At 38.6% G+C, this 23,798-nt stretch overlaps 1 protein-coding gene across 1 annotated transcript; it reads right to left on the bottom strand.

Annotated features, from left to right (window-relative positions):
* Positions 1 to 10,630: 10,630 nt before the first annotated feature.
* LOC143595471 (uncharacterized) lies at positions 10,631 to 14,467 on the bottom strand. The gene is made up of 4 exons (XM_077074468.1): positions 13,849 to 14,467; positions 13,058 to 13,563; positions 11,375 to 12,487; positions 10,631 to 11,011 (listed from the first exon to the last, which is right to left on the bottom strand). The coding sequence occupies exons 1-4, from the start codon at positions 14,465 to 14,467 to the stop codon at positions 10,631 to 10,633; spliced, it is 2,619 nt and encodes an 872-aa protein (XP_076930583.1).
* Positions 14,468 to 23,798: the final 9,331 nt, after the last annotated feature.

The following is a 23,798-nucleotide window of genomic DNA, read 5'->3' as shown; positions in this document are numbered from 1 at the left end:
AGAAAACAAGTACTGTATTCTTTTGTCATTTGCATGTAATATGGGTAATGGAAATAGACCCAACCAAACAAAAAATCATTTGGAAACGGTCGGATCCAAAAAGATGTAAATCAGGGCCCACCTGTCACACACCAATCTAGGGTCTAGGAGTGTGACCACAAGTTAATACATGTTTTGTAAATATATCAGAGTTTACGATTGTAAAGCAGAAGACTTGATTAAAATATTATTATATTCAAAAGAAAGGGATTAAACACCCGATGGTTGGTACAAAAGAGTTTGGAATTATAAAACCAAAATTTACAATATTTTATTAACGAAAACTCCATCTGAGCCATCAGATCATCTAATGGTTAGTCATCATCTCCAATCGCCTACTCTTGATTACCTGTAAAACAGTTTATAAAAATACGTCAGCAACACATATTGGTACTCAATTATCCCCTCGAGACATCGTAGGCCTTGGCCCAGTGTGACTTAGGAAATAACCAAGTTCTGAAAGTATGAATTACTATTATAAACATCCAACTCAACTCGAAACCACTCAGCCAACATCGTAGCGTTACCCATATACACAAGATAATCCCCTCTCGGACATAACTTAGGTTCGACCCAACGTAGCGGAGGCATTAGCAAGTGTGGTGCGGTGTGCCCACCGTCTACCCACATATGTAAGGATCCAAACAAACGTATACGATAGCCCGAGGGTCAGTGGTTACCTTTTTTAATAAAGTTTTAGGGATACATAATCCCATGCAAACATTTAAAGACTCATTAAAAGAGTTATAAAGTTTGAGCGTATTCACCTTTGTTCTTGATTAGTGTGTCTCACTGATTTATGCTTTCTTGTTACCTCGGACCTATAGTATGAGATTAACGTTTTATAAATACTAGATCAACGATCTTAACTTCAGACCTTTAGTCTGTTTGCATAACCTTTTCTTTGATATTCATTTCTTTATAAAACATAAGAAGCTTTAGTCCTTTTTATTCATTATTTATCCTCTGCGTTTCTTCTTTCATAAGAAACATCATAAAAACTTTATGTAAAATAAAGAAATAATATTTCCTCTATAACCTCGTCTTATAAACTCTAAATTTCATCTTATTATATGATCAAGGTACGGGCTATATTACCTGACTAGGGTCTAAGCCATACATATAATAAAATAATCGGGCAGAACCCCTACCTTGCATGGTTTGTTTATATGAAATGCTTAAGCTTGACACAGGCAGCACTTCTACTTATCGTCGGGAAATCGAAATGAATAAATCGACAAAGTTTCTACTACTTGCACGCACTTCGAAACAACTAACACCTTGAAATGTCGGGATCGTGGCACGTATTTCTAGGTACTATGTGTGATCGGGTGTGTTTGGTCAAATGAGAATTCATCCTATTGCCACCTATTTATAGGCAGAAAAAGTGTTTCTTCACATAGCACGAAGGACCATCATCATGTTCGTTCACGTAGCGCGAAAGGCTAATAAAAAGCCTCAGGTTTCTTTTGTCCTTCGCATAGCGCGAAGAATCTCTTTGGGTCACGGGAAATAGACCCATAGGTCTGGTGAGTTGATAACTAGGCTTGCCACGTGTCGTTCAACGACATGGTTACTTCATTGCTACTTTGCGTAGCACGAAATAATTGTATCCAATTCCTTCGCGTCGCGCGAAGGAATAAAATTTCTGATTTTTCATTTTTAGTCCCTGGACTTTGGTAGTTCGTCACGTCTTGATCTAACTTCCATTGTTCAAAAATATTAGGGCGGCTCTTAAGCGGTGATGTTCGGTCTGTTTGTATATAGTTTGAGTAGTTAGTTTAGTTGTTTTAACTATTTATTCTAGGAACTTCGGTACTTCATACGTGTTTATTATGTTTCAGGTCTTGGATGCTTAAATAGATTAATTTGGACCTGTACGAGCACGAGATGAAGACCCGGGATGTCCAGCACGCGAAACGAGACAAAAAATAAGTGCAGCTGATGAAGCCAACCATCGCGTATCGTGATGGGATTCAAGAAGTTACCATCGCGTATCGCGATGGTAATTAAAAACTAATATATGGCTGACTGTCGTCCGTCGTGATACACGATGACCTGGAAAGGTCGCGATGGGTCCCACAAACGGGAAAGATTAGGTTTGCATTTATATTATAATCTCATGACCCAAACGGCATGAAGCGGTTACCACAGCGTTTTGAGAGCAAAAGAGAAGTAGTCCATCATTCCCAATCATCTCTAAGTCATCTACATGATCTATAACATCGAAATCAAAGACTGAGAGATGACGAATGGCGGCTAATCCTTTTGAGTCATACCCGGGATGTAAAGTTTGTAATTTTTCAGTATTTCCCTCATGTATTATTCTAACGAAAATTGGAATACGACCAACTTAACCTCATCCGGTGAAAAACCTTGACCCCCGATCGTGTTGCAAATTGAATCATACGCCTCCAAATGGAAATAAGGTGCTAAACCCTTATACTTTGGTAAACTTTGGAGCGCATTGGTTCTAACCTCAAATGTTCTTCCATTTTGATTTTGAGGAATGACCACCGGAGATGGGTTGTTTGTGACGATCGGGCGAAAGTGAGCTTCAATTCCCCTAGCCATCTCTCTTATATGCCTTCTCGGTACCCCCAACGATACTCTCGGTTGGCCCATTTGTCTATACACGGGCCTTGGCGGTGGATATTGTTGGAATTGAGGTTGAGGTATTGGTTGTTGAGGTTGTTGATAATGAGGTTGTGGAGGAACTTGTTGCAATGGTTGTGGTTATTGCAATGGTGCTTGATTTACAAGTGGTCCACCCCATTGTTGCACTTGTTGTTGCGGGACGTAACCAAATTGACCTTGCACCCTTAATTGATTTCCATCTCCCCCACTCGAATATCCCTCTTCATACTCTTCATACCCCTCGCAATTATCGCCATAGCATGGCCCACCAAACGAATGCGGACCCGTCCTAAGACCCGGTGAAGTATGGATGATGGGTGGGTCTTGTGGTAATGTGTATGGCTGATTATAAGGTGGGTTCTATTGAGATTGGAAAGGTGATTGATGTTGTGAGTTTGATGATTGTCCTTGAACAGGATTGGAGTTGTTAAAAGGTGGAAGGTTAAGTGGTGGTTGAAAGCTGAACACAGTTGAGGTAGGCTCACTCGTAAGACTTGTAGTGGTAACGGTTTCATTGGGAGGAATATTTTCCGGATTGATGGGTGGTGGTATAGGTGGTACAGATTGACCTGAAGCCATGTTTGTTGTGTCAGTTGTTTGACTGTGGGTGCTTGGTGACCGAATAATCTTATTCTCCCTTTGAAGAATCCGATTCTGACGAGCAGATCTTTCGATTTCCAGATCAAAAACTAACGGTGATGAAGACCGAGAGTTTTGCGTATGCATATACCTGTAAATACCTGCACACTAACACAACCCGCGTAAAAATGACAATAACAATTAAACAAACAACTACAAAAGTAACACACGTTGCGCACTACTCCCCGGCAACGGCGCCAAAATTTGACGTGAGGTCGAAGACTCACTCAAACTTAAACCAAATACTACTAAATAGAAAGCGGTAAGTGGGTATCGAACACGAGGAGTTTGTGGAAAATTTGTTAATAAGTAGCTTAACGATTAAACTAATATAAATGTAAATGACACAAAGTAATTTCCAAGTTGGTTTTTGATTTGATTTTAAAAACTAAATTAAACTAAACGAAAGTTGTAAGCGAATAAATAAGCAAGCATTCCTCTCGGGGTTCGGGTTATTGCTCAACACTCTTTTTAACATTCAATGGATAAACCGTAATATCCCGGTTTTGTATACATGCAATTGTTTGTGATTAATCAAGAACTAAGTACTCGGATTCCTAGAATGCGAGGTTGTTACTTAACAATCAATCAATACTATTATTCCTAGTCCTTCCACTAAATCTCGATTGTCAACGACACCAAGAACATATGGCTCAAAACTAAATATAAACAATATAGACAAGCTACAAAAAATCACACAAACACATGATTATACTAACATTGACATTTAGATAATCAATCCAAGTTCAAGAATAATAAACAAAAGTGTTTTGCAAATAACCTTACATCCCGAGAGAAATATCATAGAAACTAGCCACTCATGGCCTGAGAGATCATTCTTGCATCAAGTGTCTTGTTTATAGCAATCCAAAACATAAACAAATGATTACAAACCCTAAAATATTGTTTTTGTCTTCAAAAATCGCCCTCTAGTCGTTCCCAAGTGAAAGGTATGTGAAAAGACACCCTAAAACCCTCTAAAAAGAGGAATAAAATCTGCAGTTACGACTCGGACCGTGGGCCACGGTCCATCCACGGTGCATAGAATGACCACGGTATGGTGAAAACTGTCCGATTGGAGCTGGGTTGACCGTGGTTCACGGTGTTGACCGTGGGCCACGGTGGAGCTTTTGCTGATTTTCTTGTTTTCTTCATATCTTTCTCGTTTCAACTCCGTTTTCTTCGCCGTTTTTACCCACGTTCTCGTAATTTCATCCTCTACCTCTTCCTACCTGCAAACATATGATTAACCATAGTCAACTAATTCCATGAAATTAAGTTGGTTAAGCTAATGCATTTATATCTTTTAACTCGCTTAACGGCTTCCCTACGAGTCACTCGTCACCTGCTTAGGTGATTAGGAACTGAATTTAATTGATTTTGACTAGATAGCGATAATCTAGCATCAAGCGGCGATGCAAGCGCCATCAAAGCGCCACGTTGCGCCCATCGTCCGATCCTGTGCCCATTCGCGTGCTCGTTAGGTGCTTCGCACCTACGCTAGGACTACTAAGAGTGTTTAGCCACATAAGAATATTACTATGGAAACTCTCTTTCTTATAAAGAGCTACCAAGTTTTATAATTTTTCAATGTGGGAGGAAAGTTGTTTTTCCTATTTATACCCATGTGGAATGCTTCCACTTTCTTCCTTTTTTCCATGTGGGATGAAGTTTCTTATTTACTTCACATGATATGTTTATCTCATTTCCCCGTTACTTATCTTATGAATATTTTTGGCCTTCATCTTTATTAACTTGTCAAATGTGGACCAAATTTTTGGGGATGCTACATCCTCCCCACCTTGAAATGAATCTCGTTCTCGAGATTCGCTAAAATAGATGTGGGTATTTCTTTCTCATCTATGATTCTAACTCCCAAGTAAACTCTGGTCCTCTTCGGGAGTTCTATCTTATCTTGACTAACTTTAGCTTTCGCCGTTTAAGTTTCTTAACCTGGAAATCTTCAACTTGTGGAGGTTGTTCTACAAATTTTAGATTTTTGTTGATTTCGACATCCTTTAAAGGCATGGCTAAAGTTTCGTCAGCCGGACATTTGCGTAAGTTAGAGACATGAAATACATCATGTATTCCTTTCATTTCTTCTGGCATATGTAAGCGATAAGCTATAATATCGATTCATTTTAATACTTTGAATTCATCCTATAGCCACTTATTAATAGGCAGAAAAGGTGTTCATTCGCATAGCGCGAATCATCCCTTCACGTCGCGTGAAGTAGCCCTATAGGTCTGGTGAGTTGACAGCTAGGCTTTCCACGTGTCACTACGTAGTGACACGTGTCCTATGACGTGTTGCCACGTGTCGTTCAACGACACGGTTACTTCATTGCTACTTCGCGTAGCGCGAAGTAACTGTATCCAATTCCTTCGCGTCGCGTGAATGAATAAAATTTCAGATTTTTCATTTTTAGTCCGTGGACTTTGGTAGCTCGTCACGTCTTGATCTAACTTCCATATCAAAAATACTAAGGCGGCTCTCAAGCGGCTTGAGGCGATGCGAGAGTGCGAAGTGCAAAGTGCGCCACATTTCGCCCATCGCCCGTGCCCGAGGCCCTGGGCGTCGGGTGCTTCGCACCTTCCGTTAGGACTACTGAGAGTGATTAGCCATATAAGAATATTACTATGAAAACTTTCTTTATATATATATATATATATATATATATATATATAGAGAGAGAGAGAGAGGGTTAGGTTAGAATAAAAACCCATTTGAGTTGTGAAAACTCTAGAAACCCATTCTCAACCAAATGTTTTTAATTAAGATTAAATCTTGTGGTACACAATTAAAGTTAATAAAAAATGTTAAAGTTTATTTAACTTTTCTCTCTCATGAAAACATAAATAAAAATTTGTCAAAAATGTATAAAAAATAGCAAAACATTTTTTTTATGTTTTCGATATTTTGTATTAAATGTAACAACATATGTTATATGTAACAAAAAAAAACCGATGTTACATAGGGTTTTCACGTGTTTTCACAACTCAAGTGGGTTTTCATTTTATACTTTGCCTATACACACACACACACGACCCACTTGTGACATTTTCTATTTTTTATTAATTTCTCAAATTCACGTGTCACGACTGAATTTTTATTAATTGAAACAAGGATTGAAATAATTGACAGAAATTCGTCATTAAAATATAAATAATAATAATAACGGACAAAATTAGTGACCATTTCGTATTTATGTTTAGTCATTAATACTTGGTTTCATACTTAACCCCTTTTAACTCCACATAAGCACCGCATCACTTATTTTTCTCTCTTTCACTCAATCTCACCCAAAGGAAATTGTTTAATCCTTTTAACTCCATCTCACCCCTGCTAATTAGTAATTTAATATATTATTCTTTGCCTTATAACCCATGAAAACCATAATCCATGGCACCTTTTTAACAAATATAACACAAGTGAGGAGTGGTTTAATCTATCTTTAAAGTGTCATGTCATCTTAATTTATTATGGGATTAGAGTATACCCCATAACCTAAAAGCTTGTGCAGTATACTTGTATATATAGAAAAACGGTTAATATATGATATTTTGGTTTTAATACGGTATTAATAATTAAATTTAAAGATTAGCTAGTCAAAATCGAATAATGACTAAAATTAAATTTAAGATTATTTCAAAAATATTAAAGATATTATTCATTTAAACATAGAATTAAATCCGTTTTTTTTCTTTTTTTACCAGCAAGCATTAAATTCTTTATGATGGATTATTGAAAGAAAAAAAAAGGGTTCTTTTTTTAAACGGCCAACGAATCCTTCAAAAAAATATCATTGTAACATCCTAGAAAATCCCATATTTAATTTGGACTAAAAATGTCAACTTTGAAAGTTGAAGGATTAAAATAAAATAAAATATTCATAAGACAAGTAATGGGAAAAATGAGATAAGAAAAATAAGGATATCTCATGTTAATGAAATGAGAAAATTCTATCCCACATGAAAAGATGAAAGAAAGTGGAAGCACTTCACATGGGTATAAATAAGGAAGATAACTTTCATCCCACATGGAAACAAGAAAAGAAATGGAAGCTCTTTATAAGGAAGCAAATTTCCATAGAAATGTTTTAATGTGGCTAACCACTCTCCATAGTCCTAGCGGAGGGTGTGAAGCACCCGACGCGCACGGATTCGGACTTGGACTCGGGCGATGGGCGTAATGTGGCGTTTTGATGGCGCACTTTGCACTTCGCACACTCGCATAGCCGCATAAGGGCTTGTTTAGTATTTTTGGAAAATTGAAGCATGATCAAAAAGTGGCAAGTTATCAAAGATGAAGGACCAAAAAATGAAAAATCTGATTTCAGGACCCATCGAGCTGCATGATGAGGCCAGGAACAACACCATCGTGCTACGCAATGGTGCATGATGACGCAACAGACACGTGTCGCAACGGGGGGACACGTGGCAGACGCTAGGGCTGAGTCAGCATAGCACGTGCCATTCTCTGACATCACGCTACGCGATGCCCTAAGCAAAGGGACCATCACGCTACGCGATGGCTCCCAGAATCAGCTATAAAAGGGGAAGGATACGGCATTTCATTCTCACACCAAACCATACACTTTTACACACACTTAGTCTCGAGAAATGTGCCGACCTCGTAGTATGTTCCAAGCTCCGAAGTTCCAACGATTTGAGCCTCGATACGCGATAGAAAGTAGAAGTTCTGCTCGTACAAGCTTAGGCATATAAACTCCAAATACCCGCGTAAGGCAGGGGTTCTGCCTAAATATTATTTTATTATTATATTATATGGCTTAGATCATAGTCAGGGGTATAGCTTAAAACCTTGATCATAAGTATATTTACAAAAGCTTTATACATGCAAAGGTTATAGTTAAAATTATATTTCTTCATAATTAAGAAACATAAGCTTTTACATACAAGCAGATATAGTAGTTTCTTCACAACTAAGAAATGTAAGATTTTACATACTAGGGTTATAGTCAATTCAATGTTTCTTCTTGAAGAAGAAACCTATCAATAGATGTTTCTTCATGAAGAAGAAACTCAACACATGATTTGTAAACAAATGAAAAGACTACGAGTCTAAATATTTTATTAAAACAAATGATCAGTCAAGGTTTAAAGATATCAAAACCAGACTAAAGGTCTGTAGCTGGATCAAGAGACGATCCGGGTATTTATATAAACTTATTTTATTACCTAGATCAATCATTCATTCATTCACAAGGGTTTTCAAACGAGATCACCACATCATTCAGAAAAGACAATCACAATCACAATCACAGGTGAATACGTTAAACCTTTTACAGTCAGATAAACGGGTTGTTTATCGTAAACAGTCTGTCAAATATGAGATTACGTGATCTCTAAATTTTAAGGGATTACGTGATCCCTAAGTCGCAAGGTAGATAATAAAAGCAACTCAGACCGAGTACACATGTGTCTGGATCCAAACATATCTGTTAACCTTCCAATCAAGGCTACGTGGCCGCAGGCTAACAGACATAAAGAAAGTTCTCCAATGGGCAACAGTTATTGGAGAACCATAATTGTGTGTGTATGGCAGTGGCACAAGTTCCCAGAAATAAGAGACGTTTCTGCTGAGTTTGTTCCAAAACTATCTTGTCAGCCAAATGTTTTCAGAGTTAACGATTCACCAGCATATCGCTGACGTATTTTTCCCCCTCATTACAGGAAAGCAAGTATAGCACAAATAGCAAGACACTAGAGTCACTCTTGGAGATAGATGCTCGCAGATAGAGATGGCTTAGTTTTTAATAAATAAAATATTGTAAACAAGTGTTGTCCACTTAAACCCAACCACCAACCTATCAGGCCTCCCATCATATTCAGTGATTAAGTTCAAGTTAACACTTAGTGTAAGGGTCTCACACCAAAAATCACAAAGCCACCTAATTTGTTTCAGGCATGTTAAAGCAAAGAGAAAACCATAAAGATTTTATTTTACCAATGCACCCTAAAAACTTGTAACTATTAAAATTTAACTTCATAAATAAATACTGAATTATTTTGAGCAATTTTATATTTCAACATAACTTAGACCTCACCCATGGATGTTCTCACCGTGGTTGCTAGCCCAGTGAGAAGCATGTAAGCTGTTGGTCATTACTCATGAACATTCTTTTAATCCTCACCTAGAGGCCTATCAGTCAAGCTACCAACTCGAAAGAAAACACATAGGTTATTGGATTTTATTTATTATTTTTATCGATCCTCATCCACAGATGTCATCTCCAAGTCACTATCCCAGAGGGAGACACATTAAATTATTGGATCTTTTTTTTCAGCTTTATATATTTATATGCTCAATACTTATGTAGATGAAATCAAATTTTAAGATTTACAAGGTTTTAATCTACACTGGTGCTTTTCAATACCTTAGACATTTCAGTTTTTCTGTTTTCCTAAGATGAATACCCACAAGACTTAATGATTTAATTATAGGTACATTTATAATAATCAAGGGAAACCTTTCAAGGCTAGTTGGGCCTACCGACACATCCAAATTAAGTGCGCTTTCTATTTTTTTATCTCGTATATATTAGTAGTTTTGAACAACCAATCCCCAATTTTTCTATCATTTTCCATTTTGTTGCAAAATATTTAATTCAAGGGACACAATTTTTTTTAATTTTTTTTTATTACTTTATTTTTATTTTATTTTATTTATTTATTATTTTTTTTGTTTTTTTATTATTATATATATTTTTTAAACTACCTAAAAAAAACGACCGTATAGCATTTCATTCGCGGCCGCAGCTTTTGGGTCCCCTCCACAATCAAATAAGCTCAGAACACCCTCGCCCGAATGGAGATTGAGTACGAACAATAGCATCCAAACCTGCAAAACAAAACTCAAACCACCCAAAGCAGACATCAAAAAGACTCTAAAACTTAAAAATCGACTCAAAATACAAAAATAACAGAAAACAAATACAAACATATACAAACTCTACACTCGGCATTACCCGAAGTCCTATCCCTATCTAGCAGTCAACCTAGGGATGTCGAGAAGAAGCATGTTCTCCTTAACCGAATCAATTGGCCCACCAATATAATGTTTCAACCTATGGCCGTTCACCTTCCATGAACTCCCATCAACATCCTAAAGTTCAATCGCAGCATGTAGGAACACCTCCTTGACCGTATATGGTCCTACCCATCTCGATCTAAGTTTACCTGGAAATAACTTCAGACGAGAATTATAAACCAAAACTCGATCCCCACACTTAAACTCTTTCACCTTCTTCAACTTCCAATCGTGCAACGCCTTCGTACGCTCTTTATAACTCTAAGATCTCGCATACGCCTCATCTCTTATCTCCTCAACCTCATGAATTTGGAGATACCGGTTTTTCGCAGCTTGGGTCAGGTCAAGATTAACGGATCTCAACGCCCAATACGTTCTATGCTTTAACTCAATCGGTAGATGACACGTTTTCCCGTAAACCATCCTTAAGGATGTGGTCCCAATAGGCGTTTTAAAAGCTGTGCGGAAAGCCCAAAGCGCGTCATCCAACTTATCGGACCAGTCCTTGCGGTTCTTACCGACAGTTTTCTCTAGAATTCGCTTAACGCCTCGGTTTGCGTTCTCCACTTGCCCGCTCGTCTGTGGGTGATAGGCGGTGGACAAACGATGGGTGACCCCATACCGTGCCAACGTCTTCTCCATCTGGGCATTGCAAAATTGTGTGCCCCTATCACTAATCAAGGCCTTGGGAGTACCAAACCGACAGAACAACCTCTTCAAGAATCCCACTACAACTCGGGCGTCATTAGTGGGAAAGGCTTGAGCCTCAACCCACTTGGAAACGTAGTCGATAGCCACGAGAATGTATCGGTTCCCTCGAGAAGAAGGGAACGGACCCATGAAATAAATGCCCCAAACATCGAAAACCTCACAAACCTGAATAGGGTTTTGGGGCATCTCATTACGGGATGAGATGTTACTAGTGCGCTGACATGCGTCACACTGTCTGACAAACTCGTGTGAGTCTTTGAAAATCGATGGCCAATAAAAACCGGAATCCAGAACCTTCTTAGCGGTGGAAGACTGACCATGGTGGCCACCAGTTAAACCCTCATGACAATGTCTAAGAATCTCAAGGCCCTCTTCCCTACTCACACACCTCCTCAACACTCGATCGGCGCCTACACGAAACAAATACGGTGAATCCCATATGTAATGGCTGGCATCTGCGAAAAACTTCCTCCTCTGCTGATAACTCATGCCCTTGACCACCACTCCTTCGGCCAGATAATTCGCAATGTCGGAGAACCATGGCAGACCCTCCTCTTCAGCACTCACGTACAAGATTGGCTCGCTCTCAAATCTCACTCTCACCATCATCAACGACTCGTGGGGAAACCTATCCCCGATGGTGTCCTCTCTAATCTCCTCTCTCTTTAGATCCTCTAAACGTGACAATTGATCCGCAGCAACATTCTCCGCTCCCTTTTTATCTCTAATCTCAATATCGAACTCGGAAAGCAAGAGAATCCATCGTATCAAACGAGGCTTGGCATCTTTCTGGGCAAACAGGTATCGCAATGCCGCATGATCAGTATAAACGATGGTTTTAGACAGCACAAGATAAGAACGGAATTTGTCAAACGCGAAGACCACTGCTAGAAGCTCCTTCTCAGTAGTCATGTAATTCTCCTGAGCATCGTTAAGGGTCTTACTCGCGTAGTAGATAGGATGGAAGTGCTTGTCCTTCCGCTGACCTAGAATAGCCCCGACTGCAAAATCACTAGCGTCGCATATGAGCTCGAAGGGTAAGCTCCAGTCGGGTGCTACTAAGATAGGGGCATTAACCAACTGCCCCTTGAGAAACTCAAACGCCTTCAAACAATCAGCATCGAAGTCGAATGTGATGTCCTTCTCTAGAAGGTGAGTCATGGGCCAGGTGATCTTAGAAAAATCTTTGATGAACCTACGATAAAAACCCACATGCCCGAGAAAACTACGAACGGATTTCACACTAGTCGGTGGAAGAAGTCCACTGATGGTGTCAATCTTAGCTCTATCTACCTCAATACCGTCTCGCGAAATCTTGTGCCCGGGCACAATGCCTTCAGTCACCATGAAGTGGCACTTCTCCCAATTCAGCATCAACTTCGTCTCTATGCACCGCTTCATCATTCTCTCAAGATTAGAAAGACATTGATCAAAAGAGTCCCCATATACCGAAAAATCGTCCATGAAGACCTCCATGGAACTCTCGATCATGTCCTGGAATATCGCTACCATGCAACGCTGGAAAGTAGCTGGAGCATTACATAACCCGAAAGGCATACGTTTGTACGCGAAGGTACCGTATGGGCATGTAAAGGTGGTCTTTTCCTGATCCTCATGCGCGACTGGGATCTGGAAATAACTTGAAAATCCATCAAGAAAATAGGAGAACTGTCATCCCGACAGACGCTCCAACATTTGATCGATGAACAGAAGAGGAAAGTGGTCTTTCCTAGTAGCGTCGTTAAGCCTCCTGTAGTCAATGCAAACCCGTCAACCTGTGACTGTCCTAGTCGGAATAAGCTCATTACGTTTGTTAGTGACAACTGTCATCCCTCCCTTCTTAGGGACGACCTGAACGAGACTCACCCATGAAGAATCAGAGATGGGATAAATCAGGCCAGCGTCGAGGAGTTTGATAACCTCCTTCTTGACCACCACCGACATGTTAGGGTTGAGCCTCCTCTGAGATTGGATTACAGGCTTGTACTCATCCTCCATGAGTATCCTGTGCGTGCAAAAGTTCGGGCTGATGCCCTGAATGTCCATGAGTTTCCATGCAATAGGCTGTTTGTGTGCCTTGAGCACATCAACCAACCTCGACTTCTCATCATCTGTCAACCGAGAAGAAATGATGACGGGCAAATCGGCCTCACCGTCCAAGAAAGCATACTCCAAATGAGGAGGTAGCTCTTTAAGCTCAAGGGACGGCGGTGCCTCAATCGATGGTCTCTCCTTCGGTCCCTCGGTGCTATCGGCAACCGTGAACACCTCGGGGTATTCAGAAGGTGAGCTAGCAATAATGCTCAGGTCATGCTCCGGGGGAACATCAACCTCATCCTCCTGATTGAGCAAATCTGCTCCAGAGATGTAGTCAAGACAGCGCTCGAACTGAGATATGAGCGTGTCAAGAAAGTAAACGGAATCGTCTTGACTACTGGAGTTCCTCATCGATTTGATGACATCAAAGGTGACGTTCTCCTCCCCTACACGAAGTGTAATTTTGCCGTCGAAGACGTCAATAAGCGCTTTAGCAGTACGCAGGAAGGGTCGTCCCAAAATGAGCGGGACCTGATCGTCAGCCTCCATGTCAAGAATAACAAAATCCACAAGGAAAACGAATTTATCGACATTAACGAGTATGTTTTCCACGGTTCCCCGCGGATATTTGACCGAACGATCGGCCAAGGATAAACTCATGCGCGTTGGGACCGGCTCGCCTAGGTCTAGTTTTTTATAGAGAGAATATGGCATCAGATTTATGCTAGCACCTAAATCGGCCAACGCGAAACTCTCAGTCAAGCTGCGAAACAAACACGGAATCGTGAAGTGTCCCGGGTCTGCTAATTTCTCCGGCAGCTTGTTCTGGACTACCGCAGAGCATCCTTCATTTAGACATACGGTCGAAAGCCCATCTAGCTTCTTCTTGTTCGAAAGAAGATCTTTTAAGAATTTAGCATATTTGGGCATATGCTGGAGTGCTTCAACAAACGGAAGATTGATTTTAAGCTGTTTAAACATGTCCAAGAAATGTCCATATTCCTCCACATACTTCTGCCGCAGAAGACGAGCAGGATACGGAACTCGAGTAAGATCGACTTCGGGACTCTTCTTCTCTTCAATCTTCTTCTCAGCAACCTTCTCCACAGGAGACTCACCATTTGACGCGGTACTTGCTGGGGCTCGCCTCTCGTGCGTCCTCACAGGAGCCTCCATCTCTATTTCCTCGTCCACCGGCTCCTCATCATCTGCCGGCGGCTGCTCTCTACAGCCTCCTCTGCCACTGCGGGTGGTCACCGCCTTTAACTGTGCCTTCGGGTTAAGCTCGGTGCTGCCCTGAAACGCTCCGACCTGCTTATTAGGTAGCATATGTTTCATCATCTCATCCATCTTTCGAGACATCTCCAAAATTGACGACTGCTGGTTCTTCAATAAGGTGTCGTGCTCAGCCAGTCTATTCTGTGTGTTACTATCTCTATCAATAAGGGGGAAAGCATGGTAGATTGCTTAGATAGAAACTCCTTAAGATCGGGGTCCATACCACTGCACTTCCCCGCACTCGAACTCCCTGCCACCTCTGTATCTCTAACCTGACTTTGCTCCTGCCTCGGCTGAAAACCTTGAGAATTACCTCCCGACCTCCAACCATAGTTTGAGCTATTCCTCCATCCGGGGTTCCCGTAGGCATTCAGTCCTCTATTCTGATTTCCCAAGTAGTCCACCTACTCCTGCTGGTTGACCGGACAATCAACTGTGTCGTGCCCTCCTCGGCAGATCTTGCACTTATCAACAACCTTCTTCAAGTCCTTAATTTCCCTTTGAATTGCCTCTAAGGCAGCCGTGATGCTAGTATCATTCGAGACTTGATGGACACCTCGAGCGGAAGAAGTGGTGGTCTTAGAAGTGCCTCGGGCGGACGGCCCCCGCTGCTCGGCTAGGGCGAAGCTCTCAAACATTTACTCGCACTCATCTATATCCAGCTTCTCTAACATGTCCCCTCCAGCTGACGTGTTGAATCTCTGCTGCATCTCAAAAGTCAGCCCGTTATAGAATTTCTCGACTACGGCCCATTCGGAAAGACCATGCTGGGGGCATCTACTAAGCAGATTATGGAACATTTCCCACGCCAAAGGGTATGACTCGTCAGGGTCCATGCGGAAGGAGTAGATCTGATCACGAAGTCGCGAGGCTTTAGATGGCGGAAAATACTTCTTTAGAAATCTATCTTGAAGTTCGTCCTGGGTAGTGATGGACCCAGGGGGAAGGTTTTCCAACCATGATGAAGCTCGGCCCTCAAGAGAAAATGGAAAAAAATGAAGGTAAATAGAAGAACGAGTGGCGTTGGCGATATGAAAAGTGTCGCAGATGCGAGTGAATTTGTTTAGATGGCCCGGCGCATCCTCGTCTTCAAGTCCGTGAAATGGGGAGGAATTAGTAATAGAATTCATAACGTTGGGCGGAATATGCTAGTTATTAGCATCAGGCATCGCTGGACGTGTGATAGCAGACCGTCTCCCCATAACTCCCTCATTCGCTCTCGAGTGAACCGTACGCCTAGGGGGAATAGCGTCACCCATATCTAAAGTGGAATCTGAAACGTGTACCTTGCTTTCGCGTAGAGCACGTGTAATCTCCCAAAGCTCCCTACGGCGCTCACGAAAATCTCTCTCGGGTTCGTCAGAAACAGTGAACTCTGGTGGTCCTAGTGAACGAGAACGTCGCATTCGCTGAAAAACAGATAAAATAGTGAGGACCCAAACTTATCCCTAAAGCACATGAAGCACAGATAGCAATTAAGAGCAATTAAGCAATAAAATAAAATAAAATAAAATCTAATTATTTAAACTAAAACTAAAAACAAAGAAAAAGCAAATAGAATCTAATTCGCCAATTACCAAGTGTCCCCGGCAACGGCGCCAAAAACTTGATGTGCCTAAAAGTGGTATATAAAAATACTGCAATAAATCAACCTAGCACAATAAGTAATAAAAACCTAGAATACCCTAAACCAAACCACTGGCAACAGGCAAGTGTACCTATCGGGTGTAGAGTAGCTATGGGAAGTCCGGGAATATCGAACCCTAGAGACACTAATTAAATTAACGAACTAGATTCTAAAAGCTAAATAAATGAATAATAAAGAAAAAGATTTGTTTTTAGATTTTTATTTATTTTATTTTAAAACTAATTATTACTTAGACTAATTAATTAAGCTAAAGTGATTTAATAAATTAAACTTAAAAGTCTAAGACTTAGAGGAAAACACTATTAAGAAAGGCGTTACCTAGGCTTGAAATCCTATTTGTGAATCTTGGATGCTTATCGGCTATGAAAACTGTGATGGAACCGGGATCTAAAGATATGACGCCCTAGACATCCTAGTGGATCCCTGATCATTCTCTGGGTGTCACCTAAAAGGAATACCTAAGGGGCGTATGAAGCAAACCGGTTGGTTGGATTACCTCTCAGTCTCTCCAACAATATTAAAGTACTCTAATAACTAGATCACCTCTCAGTCTCACTAATCACAATACATCCGGGAGTGTATGGGACGTAAGGAGTAACCTAAAGATGCTTAAAAAGACTTAGGATATCAAAAATCAAAAGACAATAAGGGGGGAATCCACTCTCATGTAATCTATGCCCAAACCACCTAATGAATAAGACAACCCCAACTATCTATTACCTCTCAGTCTCAAGATAGGTAGAACACTTAAAATCTCTAAACCCTCAAAAAATAGTTCCTATGGATTATGTCGACTATAAACCATAAACTAGTTACGAACACACATAAGGTAACCTAATATGCGTCCACACAATGAAAGACTTTCACAAAGACACATATGGAACAATTGAATAAAAGTAAATTTATAATAAGTATGCATATTCATCTTAAAAGCACCAAAAAGTTGGTTACAATAATATTAGTCCAGCACCAATAACCAATAAAACCGACAAGCAATCCAAAGTTCAACAAATATTCATTCAAAAACCTAGGCAACTGATAAGACTTTAGCCAACAACCATGCTCAAGAAAATAATAAAATAAATAAGTTCAATAATGGAGTTCATAATAAAACTAATAAAATTAAAACAATGAACCGTGTTTGAATGAGTAGGTGTGAACCCGAACACCTCCTAAAAATTCTCACTTGCGACTCTAATTGCTCTTTTGCAGTTGCTTTCTGAACCAATAATATAACAAACTGTGCGGCTCCTTTTAAACTCCACGAAAAAAATAATAATCTGATAATAGTCTTTAGAGTTCCCTCCTATCAATATATATAGAATGCGGCTGCTTCTCCTGATTGTAGTCTGGCCCACGCTTCCCCCTGTCTTTCGAATTTATATGGGTGTTTTTTGGGCTTTTTATGTATCCTTCAAGCAAAGACTACAAAATAAATAAATAAATAATTATTTATTTATTACAAAATAAATAAAAATTCGATTTTAATAATCCCAACTTTCTGTTATTGAACGATAATAATCTCAACTTAGTTTATTCCCACCAGTGGTCCCAAATTTAAAAAAATTGGCTCTCAATGGTCCCCCGTTAAAAAAAACCTAACAACGTTAAGTTGTTTTCCGAATTTCAAACTGATTTTTAGGGCTTTTGATCGGAAGCAGGATACGAGTCGATTAATGTAAAAGTTAGCTCGAAACGGTACTCCAAACATCTTAATTTTTGTTAATTTAAAGTTCACACCCGATTTGAAACACTAATTAAGTCATTTGAAGAATTATTTCGAGCTAAGTTTTACGTTAATCGACTCGTATCCTCCTTCCGATCAAAAGCCCTAAAAATCAGTTTGAAATTCGGAAAACATTTAACGCCGTTAGGTTTTTTTTAACAGAAGACCATTGAGAGCCAAATTTTATAAATTTGGGACCACTGGTGGGAATAAACTAAGTTGGGATTATTATCGGTAAATAACAAAAAGTTGGGATTATTAAAATCGAATTTTTCTTTTTAGTATTTGTTGAATTGATTGTGAGTAGAGGGGAAATAAAATTGTAATGATAAAGGTATAAAAAAGTACTATTTAATTGAACAAAAGAGAGAAATGCAGTTTTTTTAGTGTAATTATAAAGATCGAGATATGGAACAAGCTGGGAATGCTCTAACATCTCTAACCTAACATTTTGCATAACCTTACATAACTTGTAAGGATTTAAGCCCACTATCATATTTGTGACGGAAAAAACGACGTATATTTTATTCAATAAGATATTAACGTTAATAGACGATCCCTTGATCATTCTGTAATGTGAAACAATACCGTTGCAAATCAGCTTTTCGACAAGAAATTTCCGTCACAAATATATTTTATAGCTCTTTTAAATTTTAAATTTAACTAGTTTCTTTCACAAAATATAGTTGATGGTCATTTATAAATTTATTGTAGTGTGTATTTAACCCATCACAAATTATGTTTGAAAACATTTTTAAAGTTTGTTATTATATAAATTCCTTCGTAAGTGTTAATAGTTTTCTAATTATGCTTTTATTACTTTTCTCGCAAATTCAGTTATAATCTATTTATCTACTATACTATTAAATCAATGTTTCTTTCTATAAATAACATGCATTTTCATAATTTATTGCTAATAAAATAATTTAAAATTAAATTAAATTACATTTAAATTCTAAAATTTCGTATTAATATAAGACAAAATGGCAAAAGACGTCCTTTACGTTTGACCTGATTTTCATTAGACGTCCTTTAATGAAAGAAATAGCAGAAGACGTATTTGATGTTTCAAATTTGTTTCACGTTACGTCCTTTGTCACTAACCCAGTTAAATTTTTTTGTTAAATCTCATCATGTGCCTTGCACATGAGGGCAGTGTGGTCATTTACCTCTTTAAAAACTGTTTTGACCTCTTGAAAAAACTCTTTTATCTCCAACATCATCTCCTCCCCATTATCTTCATCATCACCATCCAACCCATCACCACCAAAATTGGTTTTCCTGCGAAGGATCCTCCAACCGTTCATCAATCTTCCACCTCCGACCGTCCGTCAATCTTCCAACCGTCCATCAATTCTCCACCGTCCATCAACACCAAAACCGTCACCGACCCGCTACCTTTTCCGCCATACCACCTCATCGGAAAAACGAGGTAGCTGAAATAGAAAAAAGGGTTTGAGGGTTAATGAAAAAGCAGATTGGTCATTTGAGTTGTTGTGAGATTTGAATTGGGTGTTCGACCAATTTTAAAATCAAAACCTAGTAAGGGATTGTTCTCACTTTCCCTTGATTTCAAAAAACACAAATTAGTTCTGGAAAACCGATAAACGAACACACACACACATACGAAAAACCCTAACCGTTCAAATTAGGGTTCCGCCGTCAAGCTTTCTTCATTCGGAGCCTCATCACCGTCATAATCCACCACCATCGCCGCCTCCGACGCGACGGATCTGGACTTGACTGGCTCAAGCATCTTCTCACTGATCTCCTTGGAGTAAGACTGAAGGATCTCGATTCCGTCATCGGCCGGTGAAGCAGGGGCGGCATTGAAGGCCTCTTACTCGATGCGGCGGGCGATGACGGCGGCCTCATCGAAAGGTACCGTTCCGTACCGGTCGGAGTGAACGGATTTCTCGGTGAGTGTCTGGATCAGGCGTTTGATGACGGCGTCGCGTGTGCGTTGCGTCGGCGACCAAATGCTAAACGATGTGCTCATTTTTTCAAGCTTTTTTGTTGTTTTCTCGACGGCTTGATTTGCCGGTGTGCCGGAATCTTCGCCGGCGGTGACGGTTGCCGTTTGAGAAGGAATGGGACCTGTTTAATCAAAGCCATGATCGAGAGATTTATATTTTTTATTTCTTTTAGTTTTGATTATTAAATAAATTGTAAAATTACAAAACTACCCTCATGTGCAAGGCACATGATCAGATTTAACAAAAAATTTAACTGAGTTAGTGACAAAGGACGTAACGTGAAACAAATTTGAAACATGAAATACGTCTTCTGCTATTTTTTTCATTAAAGAACGTCTAATGAAAATCAGGTCAAACGTAAAGGACCTCTTTTGCCATTTTATCTTAATATAATAAATCAAAATTTAATTAAAATAATGTATTGAAAGTTAAATCTCTTTTTTATACTATGGTGACATTCTTTTTGTTTTGTTATTTTTTTTGTCGTTATTATCATGCTGTTTTAGGTTTTAAATTTATTTATATAATTGATTAAGATTATGAAGGTAACTTAACGAGTTTTTAGGTACTTGAGTTTGTATTTATAAGTTAATCAAATAAGGGCATTTGTGTCATTTGTCATACTTGTTAAGTTCTCTCCTAAAAACACTCGTGAACACAATTTATAATGTCGGCTCAAATATAACCCGATAATGGGTCATTGTTTTGGTTTGTTAACGATCAAAAAAAGGTTTTTATAATCTGGTCAAATTAAACCGGTAACGGATCATTTTTTTTTGTTTCTTTAACTAGCTAATTTTGTATGCTTAATTGTCAAAAAAATGTTTTTGCTAATAGATCAGTATTTGGTTTCTTTAACAGGTAAATTATCACATAAATAGATAAGTTCAATTTGAAAGGAACTTAATACGTTGCAGCTTGCTAGGGATGGCAGTTGGTTGGGTTTATGTATTCCAAAACTCATACCCGATTATTAAAGCCCGTCCCAAACCCGCCCTAAACCCTTCGGGTTTTAATTGGGTAATTGCCCGTCGGGTTTCAGGTTTTCCCATCGGGTTTTCTATCGGGTTTTGACAAAATAACCGTCAGGTATATTTGGCTCAAAATCCGTGGGGTTTCTATTAGATTTTGACAAAATATAACTAATCAATTGCAAACAATGATTACTCATATTCATAGGTTTTACGGTAAAACCGAGATGTTACAAGCCATGTGCATGGAGATGTATGCGCATGGTAGACCTATTTTTCGGTAAAACTAACAATGATTACTCATATTCATAGGTTTTACGGTAAAACCGAGATGTTACAAGCCATGTGCATGGAGATGTATGCGCATGGTAGACCTATTTTTCGGTAAAACTTTTACCGATAAATAGGTCTACCATGCGCATACATCTCCATGCACATGGCTTGTAACATCTCGGATTTTTCGTATTTGTTTAAACTGATTCAGAAACGTAATTCGGATCTTTCAAACTATTTAAAACTTGTATTTATTGGTATTTAACTTATTTTATAATTTCATAACTTTAAATTATGGCAAATAATCCTTAGAAACCTTTCAAATCGCTTAAAACGGCTAAAAATCGTATTTTCGGGAACTACAGGGACTAGTTTTGTCAATTCTCTCATATTTTCAATTTAATTAACGAAACTTAAGCTTCAAGATATGTCAACTAATTATATAAAATATTCAAATTTTGTTTTATTGCTGTCAAAACCGAATCTTTAAGTTATTATACCTGATTTTGTCATTTATTTGATTATTCGGTTTACTAAAATAACTATTTCCTAATAAACAATCCTTAACCCTTAATATTTAAACCAGACATATAATAAAACCCGAAATTATTACTTCAATACCAGCCAACACATCTAAAATCCACGAAATTTACCTTTCACCATTGTCGGTTTCTACAATTTCTTCAAGTTCTTCAAGCCTTCGTTGACTTTCAAGCTTCAAGACCCTTTGACCTCGATTATCTTTTGTTCCATTCATGGTTAGGGTAAGTTGTATTCTTAAATATTGTAGATTTTTAACTGTAGATGAAATTCCCTCAATCAATTTTGCCGATTGAGGGAGTATCGGTGGTCAATTGGACTCAAACCCATTTAAGGGCATAATAGTCAACAAGTTTGACTTAACGTTTTCTCATACTTCTGGTTAGATTCAATGTTCGGTCCAGAAGACTTTTATTCTCGTAACTAAATTTTAAGGCAATTAACCAAAACCCGACTTCCGACTCGCTGTTCGGATTCTAGTCAGTACCAGCTCGCTTAAATCTTAAAACAAACATAACTTGAGTTCTAAACGCCCGTTTGGATTGATTCCAGCGGCCACGGGTTCATTTTTACTTATATTATCAAATCTCAAAGATTCAGGTTCTGATCGGTTATCTCCTTTGACGCGTATTGGATAACTCGCTTATTCATTGACTCGTTTATTCTTAATTATACTCGCTTGTCGTTAATCTAAGGTGAGTTTATCATTCCCCTATTTTACTCAATTTTCTAAATGTTTTGGGGAAATATGCGTACGTATTCGTATTTCATACTATATGTATATATTCAAAGAAATGCATACGTGTTATTGCGAGTGATTTAATCAAACATACGTGCTACTTGCTTACTTGTGTTACCATTCAATCAATCGTACATTGGGATTACTATTCAATCAATCATATAGCGGGTGTTCCTGCTGGTGACCAACGCCCGATTCGCTTGGCAACAGTCCACATACTTGTTTGTGTTTTGATTATATTTACCGCACTTATCACGTCATGCTTATTTATATTGTTATGTTGAAGCTGGTGATATTCTCACTCAACTTTATGTTGACAAAACTCCATTTTATACGCATATGCAGGTTGCTTGTATTGAAGATTGAAGTTTTGGACATGTAGACAAGACCTTAGGATATAATCAAGTTAACCTTTATTTGAGTTTATATTTGTATATTTAAATTGTTTATTGTATTTGGATATTATGTGTATAATTGAAATAAAATAATTAATTAGATATTGTCACATTTATATTATGATAGTATCTTCAAGCTGTGAGCAATCGGATCACGCTATGACATTTCCGCCTTAGGTTGGGGTGCGACAGGTTGGTATCAGAGCCGAATGTTATAAAATAGGTCGTTAGAAATGGTCCTAGACATATGCTAGGAACCCTATACGTGCTTATCTGAACTGTCTTATGTGCTATTTAATAAATTGTTTACAGCTTCATTAGATTAATTATTTTATTGTATTGTATCTTTTCTATTTATTGCACACACACAAATTCTGAGGCTATGCCTCACATTCGAAATATTTTTCTATATCTTTTATTTTGGTAGATTGTCTTTTATTGTGGGAAATTCCTTAAGAATTCCCGTGTTTTGTTTTGCTCATTCACCTTGAAGAATAGGGGTGTGACAAATGTCGTACAACCATAACTTTATGTGGTACCCGTAATCAGCTAAACGGTTGCGTGGTAAACATAACCGGCTAAACGGTTATACTTCCAAATTGTGTTTTTAGTTATTTTAAATTTATTTGATTTGTTGATTCGATATTTAGTTGGGTCGGTTAAATGCCATGTAATGCTCATGGTTCGAACAACTCCATTGATTCGATAATTCGTTAATTAGTTGGGTTAGTTAAATGCCATGTACACGCTCATGGGCTGACCAACTCAATTGTTTATTACTCGTTATTTGAATTGGGCCATCAAATTTCCATGGAGCGCTCATGGGAGGTCAATTCACAAAGTTTATGTTGCTTTATTAAGTTGGGCCATTCAAATTGCCATGGAAAGCTCATGGGAGGTCAACTAGTTTAATATGCTTGATTATGTTATTCTTGGAAAATCTTATAAAAACATTGTTCCTTTACTAAAATGCTTCAAACTCATACATATTAATTTAAATCCCAACTCGTCCTCGAGTCTTTACTAGTACTAATTCATATACACATATATATATATATATATATATATATATACATATACATACGCATCCCCATTATTTCATATCAACTCATTTCCCCAACTTACCCATCATCTT

The sequence above is a fragment of the Bidens hawaiensis genome, unplaced genomic scaffold (assembly GCF_021521415.1).
Source record: "Bidens hawaiensis isolate Kalapana, Puna unplaced genomic scaffold, B.hawaiensis_p1.1 tig00045234_1, whole genome shotgun sequence".
NCBI classification, from domain to species: Eukaryota; Viridiplantae; Streptophyta; class Magnoliopsida; order Asterales; family Asteraceae; genus Bidens; species Bidens hawaiensis.
The sequence above is the reverse complement of the archived record's forward strand: the minus strand, read 5'-3'. Positions and strand labels throughout refer to the sequence as shown.

Bases quoted from the DNA above. Each gene is read 5' to 3' on its own strand.
- LOC143595471 (XM_077074468.1), bottom strand. From the start codon at position 14,467: ATGGATGAGATGATGAAACATATGCTACCTAATAAGCAGGTCGGAGCG. The intron at 12,488-13,057 runs GTAATCCAATCT...TCTAATCTTGAG, and splicing joins TGGAGGATGAGTACAAGCCT to AGAATGATGAAGCGGTGCAT. The intron at 11,012-11,374 runs GTTCTGGATTCC...TGCAATGCCCAG, and splicing joins AGTCTTCCACCGCTAAGAAG to ATGGAGAAGACGTTGGCACG.